This window comes from Fringilla coelebs (genome assembly GCF_963513975.1).
Source record: "Fringilla coelebs genome assembly, chromosome: 9".
Lineage (NCBI taxonomy): Eukaryota > Metazoa > Chordata > Aves > Passeriformes > Fringillidae > Fringilla > Fringilla coelebs.
In genome coordinates this window covers 16,382,478-16,399,369 of record NC_140067.1, presented here as the reverse complement: position 1 = coordinate 16,399,369, position 16,892 = coordinate 16,382,478, and the positions used below count along the sequence as shown (strand labels likewise).

The 16,892-nt window shown below is 40.7% G+C and overlaps 1 protein-coding gene across 9 annotated transcripts in view; it reads left to right on the top strand.

Annotated features, from left to right (window-relative positions):
* Nucleotides 1-6,970, top strand: part of ZNF644 (zinc finger protein 644) — a 48,444-nt gene extending 41,474 nt beyond the window's left edge. For all 9 annotated transcript variants that reach the window (XM_084210932.1, XM_084210938.1, XM_084210937.1 and 6 more), the window contains 2 exons: nt 2,022-2,124; nt 2,618-6,970. In XM_084210932.1, the coding sequence (XP_084067058.1) occupies nt 2,022-2,124; nt 2,618-2,810 (296 nt within the window). In that variant the 3' untranslated portion in view covers nt 2,811-6,970. The remainder of the gene's footprint in view (nt 1-2,021; nt 2,125-2,617) is intronic.
* Nucleotides 6,971-16,892: the final 9,922 nt, after the last annotated feature.

The window sequence follows — 16,892 nt, the reverse complement described above, 5'->3', positions numbered from 1 at the left end:
CAAGTGCAGGTTGGCCTCTCTAGGAGGAGTCTGTTGTCACTACTGCTTCTTTTTTTTCCACTCATATAAACTGACATCAACTAAATTGTCGTCAGATGCAACTCCTGGACATGTTTGCATTTGGGCTATACCAGCTTCTGTTTCCCTTCTTCCCATGATGTTCCACAAAATGGCAAAGGCGAAGCTTTTGCTGTAGTAAGTGCTGCAGATAAGTTGTGCCTCATACAAACAATTCTCTTCAAAGCATGGGTGTCTGGGTTCCAGTATTTTATCTGCTTACATTGCTGATGGTGTTACTGAAGTTGTGGTACGTAAAACGCTTATATATGTGGTAGTTCCTACCTGATATGATAGATAGTATTGTTCTTCCTAATTACATGAAGAGTATGTTTCTTGTGAGAGAATGAAGTATTAAGAGCCCCCTGATGCTTTTCCAGAAGCATCTTGGACATTTCTCTCTCTCTCTCCCCCCTGCCACCTTGGGTTACTGCCTTTTTATCCAGACTGGTTTTGTTGTTGCTGTCAGAAAAAAAAATGCTGTTAAGCCTCATTTTCCTAATGTTGATCTGAAGAAGTCTATCTAGGTTGGTGTCTGCTTTCCAGTTATTTTATTGGTTCTCTGATACCTTCAAACCTCAGAAATTCATTCTAAATTTTAGGTAGGAATCTTTAAGTCCTGGGATAGAACTGGAAAACGTCTGGTATGTCTGCCAAGTTGAAAGTTGGGTTACCAGGTAAAAGCTTGAGAGGTGTTCATTTGGATGGCATGAGAAAAATTAAGGATACAATCAAGACTGTGTGTTCTTTAAATCAACGCTTTACCTCACCAGACAATGTCTTACGCTTCAGAATGCTAAGAGTTTAATTCTTCTGTTTCATATTCTAGGAGTCAAAACTTTAGCCAAGTGTAACAATTTTTTTTTTCCCATTTTACTGTTAAGATGCTTCAGTAGCATAGCATTATGCCTTCTTGGTATCAAGAATACCACCTGGTACTGTCTTTCTGGTTTCTGTGGAGTTTTTGTTGAAGTGGTGTAACTGGTTGTTTGCCAAAGTTGTTGTGTTGGAGTTATATTGGTGGTGTCTTGTGTTTTGGAATAGAGTGTAGCTAGATACATTTCTCAGTTCAAGCAGTCACAAACTTCTTGAGCTTTATCAGCTGTTTGTATCATAACAATATTAATTCAGTTTAATCCACTCATTTCCCACTTGGGCTGCTTCTTAGAATCTCCAGGTTTTGTTTCAGATTCCCATTACATTTGTTTGTGGGAGATACAGACCTCAGAGCTGTCTGAACTCATTTGCTATATGTTTCCTGTTCACACACGTTACTTTCATACACAGTTTCAAGTGCTTAGACTGAATTGAAAAAGTGGCCTTGCCATCCCTGTTGATTGTCCTAATACCAGCTCCCACTGCCAAGGACTAATACATAGTTTTTGTGAGCTTCATTAGAGTTCAGATAGGAGTGAAAGGGAAACTTAATTTGAAACTCTTAGAAGAAAAGGACAAATTTTTGCTTTGTGTTGAAAACAAATGGCAGGTGTTTTATCAAACTAGAAATTCCTGATTGTGCTAGCTGAAAGCTACATCATAAAGTTGTAACTTGGTTGAACGTGAGTGGTCTTATGATGGTACTTGAACTACAAAACAAGTTCTGAGATTTTGACAGTATTTTATGCATGAAAGGGAATTTCCAATGGTGCTTTGCTTCTGTATAATTCTGCAGTAGGTTTGTAGGTGCTTGCTGATACTAAAACAACAGTTTAATGCTGAATGTCAATTATCTAGTCTTTCAAAGAGCAAGCACAATGCTAACCTAAAAAACCAGCTTCATGTGTTCTGCCAGTATATTTCTTAGAATACGCTGTAATTGTTTTGGATTTACATTATAATTAAATATAGAAAAACAAGGAGGTAGATGTCTTTCATTATTGCCATAGGGAATGCTTACTGAATATCTCTATTTGACTAACACTCATTGAAGTATTACTTTCACATACGAAAATTTCTCTTCTTAGCTTTAGATTGTAAACAAAAGAAGTCAAGGTCAAGATCTGGAAGCAAGAAGAAAATGCTGCCGTTACCTCATAGTGCTGATGAAGTTTACATACTCAGATGCAGGTACACAGTGTTACTTTAACTGGAAGAATGCATTCTTAAGAGCTTACTAATGTTAGTCATAAAGAGATTCATTATTGTATCCATAAATGTTTGCGATTCAATTGAATAATGAGGGGGGAAAGAATTGCCTGTTTTCATTAATTTGAAGAAGAGGATTTGATTCAGTCGCACTTGGGTTTTAGATTGCCAATTGTTTCTCTAGCTAAAATATTACTGGTCGTGTCTGAGTAAGAGTCTGTCCTTCAAAAGAAACCTTATATAAGAACAAGAGATTGTTATTACTGGCATTGAAAGTGTGAGAATGTGAGTTGTATAAGCTGCAGGGTTTTGTGCTCGCAGTTCCTACTAATGAACTCATTTACTAAGTTTTTCAGCTAAAACACCTAGAAACAAACTTCAAGAAAATTAAGACTTTTCCTCTTACTGTCTTTGTTTTATAATTTTTCAGTAGAGATAGATGTATCTTGATGGATTAATTTTAATATTTGCATAGGTTTTGTGGTCTGGTCTTTCGAGGACCTTTGTCTGTTCAAGAAGACTGGATAAAGCACTTGCAGCGACACATTGTCAACGCAAATCTTCCACGGACTGGAGCTGGCATGGTTGAGGTCACATCACTACTTAAAAAGCCTGCTTCAATTACTGAAACTTCATTTTCTTTACTGATGGCAGAAGCAGCATCATAGAACACAGAAACATTTTAAATTTTAATTGGATGTAAATTTGAAATACTTCATCATTTTTTAAAGTAAATGGCTACACTAAATTATGTTTATAAATGCTAAAGACAGAAAATAGAGGAAGTGGATTACAGTAACATCAAAATAAATTGAATACTTAACAGTTACAGTAAGTAGTCTTTATATTTTATATAGGGTGGAAGATGTGTTTTTAAGGTTTATTATGTTTTTGTCAGTTACTGTGTTCACTATCAATACAAGACCATTATATGTATGGCAGCCATTTTTAAATTGTTGCACATGGGTACTTAAAGGACAGATTTTAATAAAACAAAGAAACCACGTTCTCTTCAGTGTTACCCAAATCAAGGTTCTGTTTATTCCAAAAAGAATTACATAGTAAAATAAGATACTATTATATTTTGTTTGTATGTATGTAGTGTTTTGTATAATACCAAGAACTGCTAATACAATTTACTCAACTTAGGGCATTAAATACCATGTACTTCATAGTTCAAGAGACTGTTTCGTTCAAATAGGGCAATTAGTACTATTCTATCTAGGTGTGTAAGTGTTTTTTTTAAATCACATGAGGCTTTTTGTACTAAAAAGTGGAGGGAAACTTGTTTAAACAAATTTCTAAGAGAAATATGTACATAATACTGGAAATTTGTGGTAAGGAAATATTCTTTACTTCAGTTGCATTTCTCACTGACAATAAAGTGGTGCATCCATGCTACCTCCTACTTGTCAACAAAGATGGTATTTACCCTTATGTTTTTGTATCATAGTAGATTCAATCCAACTTTCTTTATTACAAAGCATCTTTTTGTTAACAAGTTTGTTACTTTTATGACAATTTACTTAAAGTCTGACTTGCTTACAGAAGTTTGCCTCTACTATTTTATTTAACACTGTAGAAATGTACTAATAAGCATTGCTCACTACACGGTTAGAGTAGGCTTTTCATTTATAATTCTGTTTAAAAGATTGATCATTTTAGAAAATTCAAACACAGATTGAAATGTTTCCACATATGAAGAGAATGTTTACAACTTAAATTTTAGAGCTTGTTTTGGATGTGATTATATGTATGAAAACTGTAACACTATGCTCATGCTAAGGACCTACTTACAGAATTATTGAAATAAATGTGCTGTGAGGATGGAAATATGGTGCAGGTGTCTTGGTCATGATGAATTGTGTTTGTTCATTTAAACTGTCTTCAGAACATGATTTTTGTTTAAATCAAATTAGATTCCTCTACAAATCAATTTTGTATGCAAGTAACATTTCATTTTACTCATATAGGGTAACAGATACTGTAGTTAAGCCAAGGATATGCATTGATATTTTCTTTATATGTAAATAAAGTTAAAAGCAGTTAAAGCAAGAGGAGTATTTTGGTAGAGTATATACATACCTCACTGCCAGTGAAATTGCTTTCCTATGGTATATCTCCTTACCAGAAAAATCTCTAAATAAAAGGTTTAAAGAAAATCTAAATGTCTATAATGTGAAGCATTTATTTGCATTGTGTGAATTAAGTTTGTGGAATTGATTTGTCTTGCTTGAGGTTAGAATCTTCTCATGATCTTAAGTACATTTACTTGCAATAAACTGAATTGTTCACAGATGCATTACATTTGATTGGTGGAAAGTATGAATAAATGTCTGTCTTCCTGGATGCACAGAGTTCAGAGTTAACACATGAGGCTTGTTAATGTTCTGATAGAATAGATGGGCTAAAAATGCACAGCTGTGCAAGACAGAGGCCTCAGACAAGACTATCCTAGCTCTGTCAAGGCTGTCATTAAATTAGTGGTGTCAGGTGTTTAACTGTACAAATTGATACAGTTAAGTTTAGCTTTCTTGTTGAAATTTATTCTCTTGTAAGTGGAAAATCTACATCATTACATTTAAAGGCTGGAGGAATAAATACTTTAGAGATTTTAGAAAAGATAACTGGGATGCTGAAGTGTATTGCAGACAAATAGTGTACGCAGACTTACAAATTTCTGAATTTGTGGATACTTGTGGAGCTTTTTTTATACGATGTGAAAACTGAAGATTTAAAGCAGTGTGTTGAAACAGAATAGAGGGAAGTGATCACATCACCTTGAATGTTTATAATGCTTTAATAGAGTGCTTGTTTACCCTTCTCACCAAAAAAGGTGCTTGTGAGAGCACCATATTTTATGGCTGTTTAGCAAATGAAAAAATCAATTAAGTGCAAATGATATTTATCTAGTGTTGTTAAGAATGCTTGTAAGGTGAAGCCATACCGTGCAGAATTTTGCGTTAGCAAAAGACTCTTACTAGATTCATAAAAATAATTTTTAAAACCCTAGTTAATTAATTAATTCTATTTAATTAATTAAGCCCCAATTGTGAGCTACTTTATGTAATACTAAAATAAAAATGCAAGGTTGTGTCTGAAGAGCAGTGAGCTCTAGGGCTGATCAGTTTCCAAAATGAGATTCTATTGATGAACAGTTTTCAGTGACAGGCTGTGTGCCCTGCTGGCATCAGATCCTTGTGGTATAGTTCAACAAATATGTAGGAATTGAGTACTGTTAGCTGTCCTTAGCCTCTAGTCCTCAAGTGGGGCTATTTGTTTTCCTGGTTTCTGTTGTGTGAAGATACAGATATTTTTTATCATTATCTACAAGGAACTATAAATCCCCCTCTCTGGAGTTACCCAAATTCTAAATAATGTAGTAGAAGAGGGTAAATTAAATCGGTCACTTTGTGAGGCCAGTCTGATGTTATGTGGCTCGAGGGGCTCTGTGGCAGTCTGTGCTAAAGGGCTGGACTTCCAGAGCTGCTCGTCTAAACACCAGTTGGTCTGTTCAGGTTGGCTTTGGTTGCTTTGGGGTAAAGGCTGCAGTGGCACAGTGATTTCTGTTGGCTTGATTTTGGTTCTTTATCACAGTCCTGCTTGTTTCTGAAGTTATCCTAGTATCTGGTAAAGGTCTCTTTAGTAGTAGCCTCAGGAAAATTGTAGAAGACCACCCCCATACACTTTTCATAAGATGATGGCCTATATTCCCTAGTCCCAATGCTATTTCCAAATCCTCTTCAAAAAGTAATACGCTGCTTGCATTCCTTGAAAAGATGTTTCTGCAGAGCCTTGGGCAGGTGATAAAAGTGCCCATGGTGGCTGCTGCCAAGGGGCAGTGTGTTCAGGCATGGAAAACGGGGGCGAGCAGACAGCACATGTTGGGCGTTGACTGCGGTTTGCCCGGTCCTGCTTCCTGTGGCTTGGGGGAGCTGTATGAGGTGGGCTGCTCCCAGGGGCCGAGGGCGTCCAGCTCTGCCCGCAGATCCAACTTCTTCCTCAGGGCTGGCCCTCTGCAGGCAGCAGTGTCAGGAAATGGGTGCTGGCCCGTCCCGCTGGGTCGGGCACTGACCGTAGGTGCCGTAGCTGTCGGGGGGAGCGAGCGTGGCGCGCCCACCGCGGGCGCCGCAACAGCCAGGGCCAGTCCCGGGCCGTGTGCCTGCGCTCATTCCTACTGTCTCAGCCGTGCTCAGGGAAATCAGCAAGCTTTTTGAGGTAAGTGATCACAGGAGAAACGTGAGTTACGAATTGGGGCTCAGGGAAGAGCACCCAGAGTTTCTAAAGGTCAGTGTCACAGGATGAGATGGGAAGATGCAATGTTATTTTGACTGTGATGCTTTTCATGGGCTAGTTATGGTTCTAGGTTTCCTGCAGTGCTCTAAAGAGGGGTTATGCATTAAATCTACCTGATTCTGAAAACCTACAGAAGATAAATTGGGCTGAACAAATGTGGAAATACTAGCAGCGAATAACAAGGACTTGCTTTTAACTAAATGGCTATGGGCTGTGAACAAACCCTGTTTAGTTCAGCACTATGGTTAACAGAATTTTCCACTTTTTATAACAGTAGTTAGTGGCCTGGATATTTAAACACCAGTCTCATATTTTAAAAATTGATTTCTATAGTTTTGAGTTTGTTTAAAGAAAACCCCAAACTTTTTAGGGTGGTACTTACTTTAAAGACCTGACTGCATTATGATTTGATATTTCAATCCACCATGCTTTGTAGGTGCTGTTGCCTGATTCATGGGTAGCAATTGTGATGTAATGGAAACATTTGGCCATAGTGCCAGGTTTGTAATCTCTTGCAATAAAATGTTCCTTTCTAACACTGCAGGCTTCTTGGTGTTCTTCCCATTGCTCAGAGGTGAGCTGCACCGCACTGTCATTTAACCAGCGAACTCCCCCCCAGCCAGAGCAGTTGTGTGTTGATGCAGAGGGCAGATTGGCTAGCTGTAGCCACCTGAAAATTTGGAGAGGTGAGCCAAGGGGGGTATTTACATTCCAGTGGTGGAGACTAAGGATGAAAATCGGTGGTGCTAGGAATGCCACCAGAGCCAGGGACCCAAATCTGAAGCTGAATCCCAAGTGACAGTGGCTCTCATCTGTGCCCATCTGCCCACTTCTCACTGTACAGTCTGGTCTCACTGCTGCCTTCTCTCCCAGTTAAGAGCCATTTTTCCTTGCAGCTTTGGCTGCGCAGTGTCTGCCACATGTACCTGAACAGAGCACACTGAAAAACCCAGTCTGCCTGGTGCTCTGCAAGTCCTGGTCCCCTCCTGCAGCATGAGAGGATTCCTCGCCATACCACAGCCATTCACACACACTGTAAGAAAAAAATGCAGAAGTTGATCAAATACAGCATAAGAGACTGTTGAGGGATGTGTTTGCTTTAAATAAGGGCTGGAGTGGGGATCTCTCTTAACTTCAGTGTCCTTTCCCCTTATTGAGATTTGAGCACAAGTCAGCTAACAGCCTTTTTATAAAACTGCTGGATAATATTGAAGTCCATCAAGTAGAAGAACCTTGTGGTCCAGTAGCCGGTGTCTGGCTGCAGTGTTACCCCTCAGGGAAGGGGTCCTGGCTGCCTTGGCTCATGTGCCAGTGGCTCCAGTGTGCCAGAATGGCAGTGGAGGGATCCGGGCAGTGTGTCACTGACTGGGGGGGGTTTGCACACGTTGCCTGAAGACAGACATGGAGTTATTTTGGCTAAAAAACCCCTAGAATAAAGGCATTCCTGTGGGAATGTTCTTCTCTAAGTAAATGCAAACTTTTTTACAAAAGCCCTAAAAGATCTTTCTCACGCAGGCTCCCATGCTCTTTTCACTGCAATTAAAACCCAAGCAAATGCCATTCTCACTAACTGTGAGCCCAGAGGTTCCAAAATTCCAACTCTTACTGTCCAGTTAAGGAACAAAGGGAGCCTTGGAGCCTTTTCAGAGCTTCCAAGGTGCTTGTGCTCCATATGTTATATAAATCACAACACCTTTGGGCTTTCTATACTACATTTTCACTCAAAAGTACACTTTCAACTCATAAGGTCTGAGATTTGTGTACCAAGTGATGATAACCCTTCTGCTTTTGTATTAGAGACCTGCAACATGAAACATGCTTACATGACACTCATGGTAAGTGTTCCTAAATATGATCTACCTCTTTTTAAAAATCTGTTTATTGGAAATGGAAAACTTCACATGTGAACCTTTGATTATGTATCTTTAAGTCAGCAGCAGCAGCATGTTTGTATCTCTTTGTGAAACTCAGCCAAGTCCATCCTCACTGCTGTAGCAACAAATGCTGAAGCTCTGAATCCCACTGTGCTCTTTAAAACAGCTTTGGAAAATAATAGACTGATAAAGGGAATGCAATCTAACACCATTAGTCTGTGTTTCAACCAAATAAGGAATTGTGTGTCACCCAGGTACAAGTCTTGCTGACAAGAAATAATTCATCTGTCTTTCCCCTGAAAAAACTTAATTGTGTGAAAGTAGGAAAAAGAAAACAGCCTTATTTGGATAAAGAAGCAGAAGAAAAAATCTTTTAAAAACCAACAGAAACCCCATAGGTTGAAAGAGAAACCTCAAAGAGAAGACAGTATAAGCCTGGGGTTGACACCTGTTTTGTAGTCCCTGAAATCTAGCTGGTGGCTGCCTTTGCTGTGCCTCCAAATCTTCAGGGGTGCACTTGGCTTCCTGGCACAGAGGAGGCTAGGGAAAATATCCCTAGAGGAACAGCCATGGAAGGAGTTTTCACCCAAAACTGTTAAAAGAGATAGGCAATGATGGAAAAGAGGCTTTAAATCCAATTTCTTGTGTTGGAAGTCAACTGTACCCATTCCCTTTGCATCTGGAGTACATTTACTGAAGCTTTTTAAGTACTGCATATAAATCAATAGACACTTAGTCCAGTCATAAAAGAACATTAACTATTCTTCCCATGTATGGCCTCAGTTACAAATTTGCTACTGAAATCTGATTTTTCAGGTTCTGTTCATGACACATTGCCATTCATTGCCTCCAAAAATTTTCTCCTTTCCTATTTGACATCCATAATTTTGCAACATTCTCTTCTCACTGAAATAACCCCCACTGCTAAACCCAGTGTTCTCTGACTGCAGCTGACCATGAGTGCTAATAAATGAGTGAAGACCCTGACCCAGAATGTGAGTGTTCTTGCAGGATCCCAAACTCATTTCTTTGCCCTCAGGCCCAGGTTCCCATCTGGGAGCAGCACTTAGCTGCGTCTCACTGGGTGCTAACCTGACCATTTTCATTATCTTCATTCCCTGCTTGGTTTATTTTCCTGTTCCTCAGTTTTTGCTTATATCCACATCTGGGTTTTTGTCTTCATTTTTCATCTCTCTTTTTCTTTAGGACTTTATTTTACTGCTGGCTTGCAGTGAAGAAGCTTTTTAGGAAAGTCTTATATTACTGTGACAACAGATAGAGTACTGCTTAGTATTCTTAAAAGCATAGCTATTGGCCTGATTTATGATTTATTTTATATAGAGACAGTAGCTCTCTGTACCTAAATGGAGGAAATGTTTAAGTCTTAGGATGATTTTGGGTTACACAAACCAAAAATCCCAATTACATGGTACCAACCCTTAATACTGCTGTTGGGAGCTGAACTCAAGTTGCCTTTCTGTTTGCACAGGGCTGAATTTATTGTCTTTTCTTTTTTCTCTTTTTCTCTTTTTTTTTCTTTTTTTTTTTTTCTGGCAGCCTTTCTGAAATCACAGAAGTATTTAGAAAATGGAGCATTTGCTTGAATGATTTTTGTGAATACACAGCTGGCTAGGTTCTTTGAGCAAAGCGAAACAGGGTTATCTATTAAAAACTGTTAAAAACATTGGAGAAAAGAATATCAGCCCATTTACTTATGAAAGATAAATGGGATAGATGGCATCAAATTCTTAGGAAGTTTAACTGAAATTTCAGATTTAGGTGAAGAACTGTGCAAGAAGTATGTGAGCAGCCCTCTCCACTACCAGCAGCAAAATCAGCAGCCTACAGGTTTCTGTAATTTCCTGCGTTAAGGAGCAGTTGGCACCCAGTTCATAAGGGGGCAGAGAAGAGAGGTCAGCCCTGCTTCCCAGTAGCTCCTGCTGCAGTCTATGTTGTGTGCTGGCCTGTGGAAGTTGTATCATGGCCCAGACTTTTCTTGCTGCATTAGAAATTGAAAGCAGTGCATATGTTACAGGAGAGTGTCTGCAATCTAGATGTGTATGATACTTGCTGCTGTAGTACCCATATTTACAGTGGGCACTTTTTTTTCCTCTTCTGAAGTGGAAGGTGCTCATCTTGCTCTGTCTTAGAGATTTCAAGCTTCCCTCCTCCCTTAACAGATTAAGAATGTCAGTCCTGGCTGTCTGATGCTAGGCACTGAGCTAGAGTCCTGGTCTGAGACAAATGCCTGAACGGCCTGTGAGAGCTCCCCATACTCCAATAGTCAAGGCTGCATTTGAATTTAGGTGCTGTGTTGGGTTTGCAGGACAAGCTTTTGGTAGCAGGAGGGGTCGTGGGGTGGTTTCTGTGAGAAGGGACTAGAAGTTTCCCCTATGTCCCACAGAGCCAGAACTGAATGGCTCCAGGATGGACCCACTGCTGGCCAAGGCTGAGCCCATCAGTGATGGTGGTAGTGAGTCTGGGATAACACATTCAAGGGTGTAACACGTACAACTGCAGCCAGAGAGAGGAGAGAATATGTGAGAGCCACAGCTCTGCCGACACCAAGGTCAGTGCAGGAGGAGGGGCAGGAGGTGCTCCGGGCGCCAGAGCAGATTCCCCTGCAGCCCGGGGAGGTCCGGGGTGGAGCAGAGCTCCACCTGCAGCCTCTGCAGGACTCCACACTGGATCCAGCGAATGCCTGAAGGAGGCTGTGACCCGGTAAAGGACCTGTGCTGGAGCTGTTCGTGAAGAACTACAGCCTGTGGGAAGGACTCATGGTGGAGAATTTCATGGAGAACTGTCTCCCGGGGGAGGGACTCCACTCTGGAGCAGGTAAGAGTGTGAGGAGTCCTGCCTCTGCAGAGGAAGATAAAGCAGAGACAACCTTTGATGAACTGACTGCAGTCCTCCTAGGGAAAAAGTTAAGCCCCGGAAAAATAGCGGGTGGGGGGAAGGTGTTTTATTTTTTCATTTCTCACGATCCTACTCTGATTTGATTGATAATAAATTCAACTAATTTCTCAATGTCTCTTTTGCCCATTGGTGAGTCATTTCTCCCTATGCTTATTCTGACCCATAAGCCTCTTGTTGTATTTCTCTCCTATGTCCAGTTGAGAAATGACAGAGCAGCTCTTGTTGGCACCTGTTGTGCAGGCAGGGTCAGCCCACCATCCAGGTGCTTTATTTCAGCTTTGTGTCTCTGAGAATTTGACCAAAGCTGAAAATATGTTCTACTGTTGCTCTTATCACTGTTGCACAGAGAGAAAACCTGACAGGTTTGGAATCACAAGAAAAATTGAGTTGTTACAGAAAATTGAACCAGATGTATTCAGAGCTTCAATTGCTTCATGTTTCTGCTGCCAGGAAAGAGCAGCACGTGCTGCCCGCAGCCAGAGCTGCTGTTTGCTGCTGTCACAGGGAGCTCATTTATTATCAGAGCAAACCTGAGCACTTTCCCAATTTTTTTTTTTTTAACTTTCCTTGCATGTACTTTCTCTCTCAGTTCTTTTCCCCTGCCCTCAGGAAAGTGTTGGTTGTGTTGTTTTTAACAGGAATGGTTCTTGTTAAAATTCTGTCTTAGTTCCAGAAGACTTGCCAAGGTGAGGTTTTTACCCCTCTTCACTCTGCAGATCTGAACTGCTGCCCTGCCCGAAGGTGGTCTCTGCACGCAGGTTAATGAGACCCATCTCCAGACCTGCACCCAGGAACTGTGGATCTATATCTGGAACTGTGGTAAATCAAATGAAATAGCAAGGATAATTGTAGCCTTTCACCACATGGGTACTTTGCCTTGATTAACAGTCAAAATTGTTTTGATCTTACTAAAGAGAAAGGCAATAGAAAAACTCTGTGTTGTTTAGGTATGGTTAGTGCTGTAACTGGAAAATGGGGGGCGGCAGAGCCGTGGACAAGGATGTGGTTGTGGACACACCAGATGAAACCACATCCTAGTTCTTAAGCTTTCCTGAACATTATTAATTCTCCATTAAAATTCACACGATCTCTGACCTGATTAGAGCTGGGAGCTAATTGAATAGGAGAGAGGATTTGTGCCTACTGCTAAAAAGATTGCTCAGAAAAAAACTATGTAAGTCATGAGAAGGAGAAGTTAGTGAGATGCATCTCCTTTAAAATACTTTATTTAAGAACTTAATAGGTGGGGTGTAAGAAAAGCAAAATTTAAAAAAAAATAATAAAAGAAAAGAAGAATTGGCAAATCTTTAAAATCAGGTGCAGCTAGCATCTGATATGGAAAAATGTATTGATACTTCAAGATCAGACATTATGTAAGAGAACAGTAAAAGTTATTAAACTACTTTGGGGAGCCTTAACAGATGGATCTGCTATTTCTAAAAGTGCATGAAACCCTGAATATTTTGTGGTCTCTCCCCCACAGAAAACGTTTTACACTTTAGAGTGGGAACTGCAAGATGGGAAGGAGAGAGTTATGTCACTGCAATATTTTCATTAGGATTGTGCAAGATAAGCCATTTACCATAAAATGGGAGGAGGAGCGAGCAGCGGAACCCACGTGTGCTGCAGCAAGGCTGGTAATTAGAATGTAGCCAGGCAAAATCACAAGGGGATGTGTAATAAAAGAAAGCTTTAATGTGATTTAAATACCGTGACGGAGTTGCATTCAGTGACAGCCTGGTCACCGAGCAGAGTGGGGCAGCCTCCCCCGCAGAGCCGTGCTCCTGCACGGGGGGCTCGGCACCGGGCGCCGCCGGGGAACCCACGGGGACACGGGCACCACGGGGACACGGGCACCACGGGGACACGGACACCACGGGGACACGGCACCCGGCACCACGGGGACACGGGCACCACGGGGACACGGCACTTCTAAACATCCTGTGCCATCTACACACGTGCCATCTACCGTGTGTTCCCACGGTAGATGTACCGTGTGTCTGGGGCGGATGCCTGTTTCTGTCCTTTAAAGCATCACGGATTAATTGTCACTGTTCCTCAGAGGCTGTCACCGACAGAAGGCAGGGCAGCTCCCATTTCTGAGTCCCAGCACAAGCTGCTCTGCGTTCCTCCCGGGAAACAACTTTTTGAGAATTGATCTCAGTCACGTCTCTCTCTGCTTTTCTTGTCAGCTCTTGTCTTGGCTCTGAAGGGAATTGTCTCCTTACATCTCTCTCCTTCTGATTGCACTATGTAAAAAATTGGTGGTTTTTTCCTTGCATCTCATAAATAGAGAGGCATAATTGTTGCTGTATTTGTGGGACTCTACTTGGACCACACAGTTTTGTTAGTTGAAATTGTTCTGCAAAGTAAACATGTAAACGGATATTTTGTAGAAATAACTATTACATAAACAGTTTCTGTAAATGACATATTTTTAATTTGAATATTTAAATTAAGTTGATCCATTATTTCTGAACAGTCACTCATCAGGTTGGATGTTACTGCTGCTGTTGTTGAAGCAATGTGGGAGAGAACTGCTTTTCAGAAGAGTTCTTTACACTCTAAGAGGGTGGAGGTAGGTAATGATAAAAGTATGAAACGTGAAAACAAAAAAGGATAATCTGGAAAATTGTCAGCGATGGATAATTAGTCTCCAGGGCATTGTATTTCTAATTGTCCCAGGCTATGTTTAAACATGTCATCAGGATTAGGGGGAAAACATCTGTTTTCTATAACATTCTAATAAAATAACTTACAGAGCTCAGGGTCATTTCCAGCAGCTGTATATAACCAGGGTAGATGACTAATTAGGAGATGATGCAGGTACAGTAATTTGGATACTGGATCTAAGAGTTTCACGGGGACAGAGATTGTATCAAGCAGCCTGATGCAAGTATGGGCTTTACCTGCAGCCTGCTGAGCAACAAATGCAGCAAAAATGGAAAGCAGCAGCTGAAGCTGGCTGCCTATAACTCATTTACTGTGCTCTGCAACAAGCCTTACAAAAAAATTTATGGAGCAGATGGGCAAGAAATGTTCATAGCCTTATGTGCCTTCAACTTTTGGTAAACACATACAAGTGGATGTATCTCAGGAGTTCCTCACTGAGACTCCTGGGTCATGTAAAAACATAAAATGGGTCTGCTGGGAAAGGATTCTTGAGCTTTGAAACAAAACCATTGTGGATGTGGTTAAAAATTGTATTTGTCACTGTTACAGATATGGCATTTGTTCATCTGAAACTCCTTATAGAAGACCAGGATGATATAATTAGAGCATCTGGCGCTCCAAGTGAGACTAAATTGAAAGTGCCCTGTACTGCTTAGGAATAGGGGTGTTCCTGGCAGGGATTGTCAGTAGCCAATGAAGCTGTTATCATTTCACACTTCTCTGCAAAGCAGGATGGCAGTAGGATCACACTGATGCATTGCCCATCATTCTGTGGATGGACTCCTGGGCCATGATCCTGAATCACTTCAAAACTGTATTTGAGCCAATGGGTGGAGACATAAGAGAGCAGAGTGAGAGGGGCTTTCCTTCCTTCTTCAATCTGTTTGCTAGGGAAGCTCGCAATGGAGCACCAGCCCTGCCCCAGGAGCCCTGCCCAGCATTCCTGGCAGGGGTGGGCACAGGCCCACACAGGCAGCAGGACTCCTCTAGATCTGTGCCTGACTCCTGGTGCCCTTGCTTCTCCCTGCTGGAGAGGACTCAGGAGAGCCAGACCTGTGTTTGGGGAGGTTACTGAAGCAGACCAGAGCAGGCAGGGGCTGTAGGCTTTGTGCTGACAGCTGGGTGCTGCACCCTCCTTAATCTGGGCTTTGGGTGTCTGCAGGCCAGGGCTACATCTCTGGGCTTGAGGGTGCCTGAGCCCAGTGACTTCCTTTAGTGTTTACAGCCTCTCTGAACCTCCATTGCAAAAAACACCCCCTCTTTATGGTCCAAAATAGCATCAGCCTTTGGGTTTTTCCTCTCTTGTACAAACTCAGATTAAAATTACCATGAGAATAAATACGGTTATTTTTCTGTAACATTCAATATATTTTTGATTGATATAAAGTTTAAATGAAACAATGAGCATATATATACACACTGACACACCCATTCACACACGCACATCAGATGCAGATAATTTTCTACGGCGTTTTCCTACCAACATAAGTGGTTATAAAAATCCCAGATGTTTCTTGCTTTTGAGATGAAAGTCTGAGTTTACCTTGATGGATTGTGATTCATGCTTTTCCCCAGAACAAGCCATTCATTCACTATTTTCATTTCTAATTCTAGTAACTCCACAGATTTTTATAATTTCTAAAATCAATGCAAAAGAGAGAAAACATTAATTCTGGGAGCAGTGGTTGCCCTTTATTTGTGCACACAGTTGGCTCTGATGACCGTACTTGAAAACGCCCTGCTCCTTCCTCCCACCTCCTGTCTCTTTAGAGCATGGCTCTTTGATAGGGGAAGCATCTTAGCTTTGTATCTGTATAGCTTTTGATACTAGGCATTTCATTTGAAGTTTCTTCTTCATAGCATGAATAAATAGCAATCTTATAATGGTTTGTTCTAGGCTACAATAAATGAGTCACGCAAGCAGGCGTGCCACGGCAGGACTGGGTAACTCACAGAGGGGGAGGGGACAGAAGTTATCACAGGGATATTCTCAGCCAGTTTTGTGCCCTGATTTAATTCTTGTGTGAGAACAGTAGCAGAAGATTTATTTCATTTAGTGTATTTGAGACTATTTGCCACGAGAAGAGAGATGCAAAAAACTCTGCAGTGTACAGAGCATGTGAGTGTGAGATGAGAATCCTGTTAGTGATGTATGAGAGGAAAAGGCCTGAAGCTCTGTTTTATTATTCTGTAAATATGCTGTGCTAGAGGCTCTTACAGCAAGATGAAAGTAGAGGGTTTTTTTTAATGTTCATTACAAAGGAGTCCTTCTCACACTTGGATGGGTGAATCCCCTTCTCTAACTGTGACTTTGTGTGGCCACTTGTCTGGAGAGTCCCCAGAGGTCAGCCCTAATAAAAGGTTATCAAATACCAAGAAATTATAGGCTTCTCAGTAATCAAAGTCTGCTCCTAAGAAGTGCCAGATAATTTATTTATCTTCTGGAAACAATAGAGCAAAACCCAAATAAAGGAGGATAATCTTTTCAATAGAAATACATAGCAGAAAATATTTTTAAATACCTTTATTCTAATCATTCTAATTTAAAAATTAGCAAAATTGTAGCATTGAGATGCCAAATTTTCCTAATTAAAGAAAGAATTTCAGTTGATCTCACTGGTGACATGAAAATGATGCATGTGAAATACTATGTGCAAAGCTTCCCTGCAAAGACGTGCATAAGGCTGAATGTTTCATGTGTTCAGTTCTTTACTCAATACCCTACAACTAATTTCTGGGTGAGCGCAAGCTGCTTATGAAGCTAATTATGGTTAAAAGGTACAAGAAAAGATGACACAAAAGTAATAAGTTCACATTACTGAAGTCTTCTAAGGTCAGTCCTTCCTAACATCATGGGCAATTTGCAATAATAGAAAAAAAACTCATTAGGTCAGTAATTGAAATAGTAGCAAAGTGTGATTAGAAATGTGGGAAGAGATTTAGGCTAGGAATATGATATTTATGCAAGCAATATATTTTTCATAGCTTATT